Here is an 8607-nt window from a genome sequence, read left to right as displayed (position 1 = left end):
ATGATGGTATCAAGCAAACTATTCAGTTTGTGTTCCTGACTTCTTAGATAAAGCCAGTGCTGCTTTGCCTCTTGAACAACGATAGTTTGTTCTTCCTCTAGTCGATGAATTAGCATCACCTTGTCAAAGAACTTTTTCTTTGTCAAGAGGTTGACATCATCTACACAATACAGGTAAATCATGTAAATGACAAAGACATATTGACTATATAATTCAATGTGAATACCTATGTTATGCATCATTGACCTTGCTCTGTTAGCTGCCAGGGGAAAACGTAGTCATTTTGTAGGACCTCTTCAATGGACTGTATCTTGAGGAAGGGGTCAACAAGGGCATTGTACTGCTCAATTGCAGAAGCCAGCTTCTTTCTCTCCTCGTTTATTTTTCTTCTTATTTTATTTCGCCCTTTGTTTGTGGCTGAAACATAATGAATTGACATGGGGCATTTTTTGTATTACTATTTGTTATTGACAACAATAATAGTAGTAATAGTGATAAGAATGATGAAGACGAAGAATAAGTAGATCTTTCCTTTTATATTAAACATACCAGTGTGTCTGTAAAGACGATGTTGCCGTTGTTTAATGCACAAAGATAATTCTTCCATTGTGTTCCTTATTGGCTGAATTGTAGCATCACGGTCTCCTACAGTTGCTGTTAAAAAAAAAAAAAAAAACCTCAAAACATAAAACAATTAAACAAATTGCTTGCTCAATCACAAGTTGTAGCAAACTGCAGTGATAGTATTTTGCAAATGTAAACTGAACGACATATAGCCGTTACATACTACTGTGGGCCCACTCCTGTACATCTGTGACCCACTGATGGAGTACACCATCATCTACAGCCAGTTCTGTTTTCATGTCTTGTAGGTTTTCTGTCTCTTTTTTTAGATTCTGCTGAGTCTGAAAGATACAAACCATAATAATTGTTAATGCCTTGAAATATAAAGGAAAAGTTATTGAGGCCAACATTACATATAAACATACTAACCTGCTTTGGACATGAACTTAGTGCTTATACCAATCCTTGACAAAAAGCTATTCGCTTGTTCCACTTCTTCTCCCATGGTATATGCAGCGCCCGTTTGAAAGCTTCCACTCCATTTGATCTATTGAGTGAGATAAAGTTTAATACATGCAGGCTTTTACTGAATACAAATATAAAATAGGCAATATGAACACATTGGTCTAAAATACCTCACATTTCACACCATGTACTTTTGCATGCATAACTGAGAGGAATGGCTTCATGTTCAGAAGATGTCTCAGTTCCGGGCAGGCCTGGCAAACTTTTATCAAGTATGGCCAGTATTTGCACATGATGTCAGCACAAAAGAAAGTTGCATTTTCGGTGCAGAGCTCTTTCTGCAAGTACAAAGGATAAGCATAGATCTCTCCTCTGAACATATTGAGTGCCCTCAAAAGAACACCATGCCTACAGACAGCGACTTCAATTCCCTCCTCATCCAGCTTACTGCTGGTCTTGCTGGAAAACTCTTTCGCAGCAGCTAACTCTGCAGATCCACAGACACCTTTGCCTCCCACCTACATGGCATTTGGGATCGAGAGGAAAAAAGCAGACAGGCATGAATCATGATCTGTGTACACATGACTTTGTATGTGAAACCACTGGATAAAATTTTACACAAAAAAAATCATGAATCATTATGTGTACTTGCAAGCAATTTGATTGGTAGTATAGTCTGATTGGAAGTATAGTAAACTTACGTGTTGCACTTTTTTGCGGATATACTGAACAAAAGACGAAACATCATCATCTTTGCAAAGAAACAACCCTTCGAAGTAGCCAGAGCCCTCTGAACTAATAAAACAAAATTACATGTATTTTTTTTTTAGATCAGGTTTCTAAACAACAATGAACACAAACTTAAGAATTTCAGGGTAATTGAAAGAGCTGTTGTGACAATAATATATATAAAAAAAACAGTCCTCACAGTATGAAACATTCTGCTCCAAGGTCTTTGTATTACTGACACAAAACATTAACCTTTTGTATGGCAATACAATTTTATACTATTATGACAAAGTCAACCAACAACAACAACTATTAAACACTTACTTCCCAGCCTTTTTGAAACGGTGAAGTTTTCTGTTGCCATCCACAGCAATTGCCAGCATTAGAGGGGTACAAGCTGGACACATGAAATGTTGTTCGCCGCAGATCTTGTCAACCTCATAACGGCAGATGGACCACTCGAAAAAGCTCTTCAAAAATGTATCGCCCCATAAAGTGCCAGACTAGATAAGATACATAGAAAAAGTATTACATTCTAGGCTTGTTCATTGTAAGTCTTTTCAACATCTACCATCCTCTATAACAGTGGTTTTCAATCCTGGTCCTGCGGACCCACCGCTCTGCACATTTTGCATGTCTCCCTTATTTAACACCTGATTCAGATCATCAGCTCATTAGGAGATCCATGAACTGCGCTTTGTGTCAGAAAAGAGAGACATACAAAATGTGCAGAGTGGTGGGTCCCCAGGACCAGGATTGAAAACCACTGCTCTATAAGTTAAATATACTGATCACCAAAACAGTCAGAATAATATTATCATGGACCTCCTTGTTCAACCGAAATAGTACAAAGCTACTTAATGCTATTCTGTTCACAATTCTACAAAACAGTTACCACCAGTCTGACTACGGTTATTCGGTCATTAAGGTGTTTTTCCTCACAGAACTGCTTTGCAGTGTTATTTATTTATTTTTGTCACAATTCTGGGTAAGTGATAGAGATGATATAGACAGTTCTGTGTGTGAAAATCCCAGGAGTTAAGCAGTCTATAACCTTTGGATCACTGATATTAACAATATCATGCAGATATAGGTCATCTTAAGTTTATGCACTACACTGCATTATTTGAGTGAGTGAGTGATGTGACATGTGGCCAAGTATGATGACCCATACTCGGAATTAGTGCTCTGCATTTATCCCATCCAAAGTGCACACACACAGCAGTGAACACACACACACCGTGAACACACACCCGGAGCAGTGGGCAGCCATTTATGCTGCGGCGCCCGGGGAGCAGTTGGGGGTTCGGTGCCTTGCTCAAGGGCACCTCAGTCGTGGTATTGAAGGTTAGAGAGAGCGCTGTACATTCACTCCCCCCCCACCTACAATCCCTGCCGGTACGAGACTCGAACCCGCAACCTTTGGGTTACGAGTCCGACGCTCTAACCATTAGGCCACGACTTTTGTTGATTTGATAATCAAATGGATGATTGTTGGTGCCAGATGGGATGGTTTGAGCCCATCTATGGTCCTGTTTACACATTGGTATTAAGATGTACAACGCTAAATACAGTTGTAAATGGGGTGTAAAACATTTTGAGCTTGTCCACTTTCGACCACTTCCAGAGGTAGTCAAAACTGCATTCAACCAGATTTCTTTCATAGTGTAAATGCTCTTGTGGTTGAATGCATAGGAACAGCCACTAAAGGTCACCCACTCTCCATCTACTGACCTAATGCATAAAGATTATGGGACATGCGCTAGTCAGATGAGATTTAAACTTAGTTGGCTGAACACCCAAGTTTGGTTTTAAGACAAAAAAAATATACCAAGCATAGCATTCTCCAACCATTCCTAATTTCTAAAATTCACTCACCACATTAGGTGTGGTTATCAGGCACATTAAATCAATCGGTGCCAAATTTCGGTACCCGAGAACGCATCTGGGCACGAGAGGTACATTAGAGAAAGACAGAGACCATGCGAGACACTCCTGCAACTTGTTCAAACACAACACATGGCAATGGCTAAACGTTCTGTGGTTACATTACATAGAAAACGCTCTCATGCGCGCTCCACATGTTTTTACATACTAAATATGGTCAGTCATATTTTCCATGTGTTGTTAGTCAAACTTCAGCTCTGACAGCATCATGGGGAAAATAAAAACACTTTTGTGTTACTGTGCTGAGGAAACATACACTCACGGTACGTGTCCGAATGCAGCACTGAACAGCAGAGGTTAAGAACAGTCTTTCGCGAGTCGTGACATTTGAATTTTCTCCAGTAATACGATCTCATACATACTAGCCTACAGCACACACATAACAGTTTATTTTGTCTAGTGTGTAAAATGTCTAAAAGTTGAAATCAAGAGGTTTGGGCTTATTTTTTTCTCTGAAATAAATTGTTATTACACGGAAAGTAAAGTACCGACAAAAGGTACCGATGGGTAACGGCACCGAATTTCAGGTACAGATAGTGGTACTGGTACCGGTTAAAATATGAACGGTACCCAACCCTACTCATGTCGTTCCAAACCAGACGTTCATTAGAACACAAATGAAGATCTTTTTGATTAAAAAATGCTGTCAGATTTCTTTCCATTACCTGCCTTTGCAACTGAAACTTTGACGCTTCAAAAAGTTCATAAAGAGATCGGAAAACTAATCCATACAACCCTCTACATTGTGAGTAAATCACTCACATATGTGACTAAATCTTCACTCTGGGCGACTAAATGATGTCTAATATTAGCCAATGGCTAATCAATTCTCAGATTTTACTCGCCAGTGTGTGAGTTGGAGGCTAAGTATAAGTTTAGCACAGATATATTTTCACTATAAACCGAACACTCTCTGACTGAGCGCTTCAGTTTCACTCTCCGTCAAGCGATCCGTGCTATTTTTCAGTTCATCTGAATGGATGTGCAACGCACCTGTATTTAACGTACCGTAAACTCTAGTGTGAAGCGCACAACTCGCAGTCGCTTTGTTTCACACACACACGCAGCGAGAGAGGGAGAGAGAGAATTGATGTGCTACCTATGCGCACTACATGTAAACAATATTCTTTGTTGTATTTTAATGTCAAAAGGTGTTCGTAGAGGGCTGCCACATGAATTGAGTGGTTTAGACCAAATTTTCTGAAGAGACTCAGAGTTATGATGAACAGATTTCATTTAGGCTTTTACTCTCATATAAACATTGATCAGTGAAAATAAGAAGAAGCTCAACCGAATATGAATAACGCACAAGATCAAACCTCTTCTGGAAGCTCAAACATGCTGCTTAACACACGAGAATGAACCTCATTGGTTATGCAGCACTTTTGAGCTTCTTCATTTGTGTTCCGAAGATGAATGATAGTCTTACGGTTTTGGAACGACATGAGGGTGAGTACTTAGTGACAGAAACTTAATTTTGAGGTGAAGTAACCCTTTAACTACAAGATCCAGTAAAACCTTCAACTGTCCTGTGCAGATGTATTTGTGTTGTATGACATGGTAAATAGCACCAAAGCCATTTTAAAAAGTAGAATACATACAGATTACAATTTTCTGATAATAAACATGCATATGTTTATTAAACAGGGCATATTTTAGTATATGCTGAACACTTACCCTTCATGTTGATTACAGTAATGGACTTCCCAATTCCAACACTGTACTTTTCTCCACAACTACATATGGAATTAGGAAGTGCCATTGGTAAGAGTCGATCTACAATAAAAAACAAAAAACATAAAAACAAAGTGTCATGCATACATTTACAAGTTCATTAAAAAAAACATTAAAAAAATGTAATTAAAATGGAAGTCTGACAATGAGTAGCACCGGCGGTGATGCACCAAAACACTTTTTTATGTGAATACTGTTTAATGTGAATATTATGACAGGAGTGAAGCACAAAGCTTTGTTTACAAAATAAATAATAAGATAGCTATGAAATGTTACATCACAGCCATTGAAACGTTGGAGGTATGCGAGCCAATAAATTTAAGCTTTGCCGGCTTTGTGTTTCGTTCACCTGATTATCAGCAAATTTAACAATATCCCAATTAGTTATTCCATGGACATGGTGTCTCTTTTCTTTTCCCAAATCTTCACTCACGTCACACTTATTTTCGCAGGGGATTATAAAAGTTGATTTGCTTTTAATTAGGCCTATTATATTCACATTCTTTGCTGTGGTAAAGTGGAAAAAAATGCTGTAATACAGAAACCTTTAAGCATGCATGTCAAATTATTTTTAAACACAGTTTGTGCTTGTTATTAGACTAGGTAAGGCACGTCAAGTTTATTTGTATAGCGCATTTCACATACAGCTATGATTTTAGTTTCGCTTTCTCTAGCAGTGTGAAATCAAACATAGCCTAAATGTCTTGCTGCTGTGCAAGATAAAACTAGCTCGTCAGACCTTTTACAACAAGTGTCAGTTACTTGGAACATCAGAAGATAACGAAGATATTAGAGAAAAGATGGCCTCTGTTCCACATCCCAATCAAAGCACAGAGCAGTAAATTATGCACTTTTGTGTGTAAATAGGCTATAAAACAAATGCTTTTTAAATAATATTCAATATATATATTTAATATATATATATATATATATATATATATATATATAAATAAATAATATTATACATGTATATAAAAACAGTACCTTCATGATGGTGAAAGTATTGCCCATCAGAGTCCTGCTTCACCACAGTGGTGGGAGGTACAGCCTTGTGGAACCCTGAAATCATGCTGCTTCTATTGTGGAATACTTGCTTACTGTGTATAGCACTGTCACAGTCGATGCATGTATACTGATGGGGCAAACAGTCTTTACATTTGACCACTGCCACCTTTGCCTTGCACTCCGAACACAGCTGTACCTTGCAATGCTCCGTTATAAGCCTATTGATGATTAAAGAGGGTCTAGCCTCCCTCCATCTCTCCGACGAAGCTGCTGTCCTTGTGCCCCAATGCAGTGATGCTGAGTGTGGGGTACTCTCAGAATGAAGGTTAGAGCTAGCAGCGGACAGAAGGTCTTGCAGCTCACTTAGAAGAGAATCTGTCACACCCCGGAGAAAAGAAAAAGTTAAACGAAAAAAAAGTCACAATTATGCAAAATAGTTCCCTGTCTAATGATGCAGTGGTGCTCTTTAAGTTACTTTACTACAGAGCATTGCTTTTAGTTGCAATGTCAGGCACTATTTTTATAGCAGTGTCATACATCTTAATTATATGGGGCCACTGCAACTTATTGTAGCACATCATAAAAATATAATATATAGTTATTTATATGCAAAAAATAAACAGAAATTAACAAAAAAAAACTAATAAATGTTTAAAGGTAATAATCTTAATTATAACTAACCATGATCTGGACCCTGGTCATGATGAAACTCTGTTGGCTTTAGGCATGGCCTTGATTTAACTCTTGAATCTGATTAATGCATGTAAAAGTGAGTCAAAACATATTATTTCAAAACTAATGCTTCAGAATACAATAAATTATCCTTTAGGTAAACAAAACCTTACCATGTGAAGAAAAATGCTTTGCTTGTTTTGGACGTGACTTCTCTCTGATTTTACCACTGGACTGGGTCCTTTTTTTCTTCTTTGCCTGTGAATTTCAAACATTAAACTATATTTGTGCATCAGTAAGACTAACGTTACATCTTCGGTTACAAAAACTTGACACTCTGCTTTGCATTTCAAGATTAATAGCATTACGACTGTCCTAATCTTAAAAATATTAACAATATAAGATGCATAAATAAATTATATCCATTGTTCCACCCATATTTCATAATTTTCAGTCAAATGTCATATTCTGATTTCCGTAAGGTTTGGATGTTCAAAAAAAGACTAACCTTTGGGCCATTTTGGTTTGGTTGTCCAAACAGCTCGATTGACTCTTTTTTTAAAAGATGATCCAGATTATTTCTTGAACTCGCATTGTCAAGGTTTTTAATAACTGTTTGACCTTGTTTGATGGTTTGATCCAGGTCCATTTTGGCAGGGTCAGCGTGGCCTTCTTTAACGGCGGCCTCCATTTGGGTGCGATCATAAACTTTTCCGAGGGATGCAGCAACAGCGCGTCCTTTTCTGAGAAGTTCGTTTAATTCTTTATCGTTATGCGCCATAGTGTCATAAAAAGTGTGATCTGAGAAAAACAACAACAACAAATGCATCAAAAACATTAACTTAAATTAGATTGATAATAATAAACATGAATCATTAATGAGTAATAACTAGCCAATGCTAAAACCTATAGCATCACTTCAGAGTCGAGCTCTTTTTCGATTACCAGCCAAAAACCACTTGTTATCAGACAAAAAAAACAACAACTGAGTACTTAAGAATATATTTCATAAAACAGATTACAAATATACATTAACAAATTAAATGAAAATTAAAAACTCACCAAGAAGAACAAGACCACGCAGCGATTCTGATTCTGTTGCAGCTCTAAAATCAATCCGGTCGGGAACGCGGTCTTTTCTGGTAGCATCGGATTATTGTTTATTTTAAATCAAAGCAACGGAATCACAACGTTTATAGTTAATATTTCATAAGGCTTCCTAGCAAAAGAAGTATTAAACAAATTAATCAGATACGCATTTAAAAGCGGCTTCATGAGCAAATTTCTAGTTACTGGATAACTGACTGGTCAGAGAACACGTTCTATCTGTACGTATTTTAGGTTGTTTTTACGTAAATTTAGATACGTATCGAACCTGTAATTACGTTAAGATAATACGTAAAAGGCACTGTAAATACGTAAAGGCACATACGTATTGGACAGTTTTAATTTACGTCCAAATATGTACGTTTTGATTGTGAGATCAGGCTG

General features: G+C 37.5%; 1 protein-coding gene across 1 annotated transcript in view; it reads right to left on the bottom strand.

The window, feature by feature from the left end:
- Window positions 1-988: 988 nt before the first annotated feature.
- Window positions 989-8607, bottom strand: part of LOC107719253 (uncharacterized) — a 29020-nt gene continuing 21401 nt past the window's right edge. The window contains exons 2-12 of the mRNA XM_016526635.1: window positions 8179-8255; window positions 7625-7917; window positions 7290-7374; window positions 7126-7194; window positions 6424-6819; window positions 5383-5481; window positions 4371-4396; window positions 2083-2261; window positions 1731-1824; window positions 1200-1547; window positions 989-1111 (exon numbers count right to left, since the gene is read on the bottom strand). Coding sequence (XP_016382121.1) covers window positions 989-1111; window positions 1200-1547; window positions 1731-1824; window positions 2083-2261; window positions 4371-4396; window positions 5383-5481; window positions 6424-6819; window positions 7126-7194; window positions 7290-7374; window positions 7625-7917; window positions 8179-8255 — 1789 coding nt within the window. The remainder of the gene's footprint in view (window positions 1112-1199; window positions 1548-1730; window positions 1825-2082; window positions 2262-4370; window positions 4397-5382; window positions 5482-6423; window positions 6820-7125; window positions 7195-7289; window positions 7375-7624; window positions 7918-8178; window positions 8256-8607) is intronic.

This window comes from Sinocyclocheilus rhinocerous, unplaced genomic scaffold, assembly GCF_001515625.1.
Source record: "Sinocyclocheilus rhinocerous isolate Xijiao unplaced genomic scaffold, SAMN03320098_v1.1 scaffold3227, whole genome shotgun sequence".
NCBI lineage: Eukaryota > Metazoa > Chordata > Actinopteri > Cypriniformes > Cyprinidae > Sinocyclocheilus > Sinocyclocheilus rhinocerous.
The sequence above is the reverse complement of the archived record's forward strand: the minus strand, read 5'-3'. Positions and strand labels throughout refer to the sequence as shown.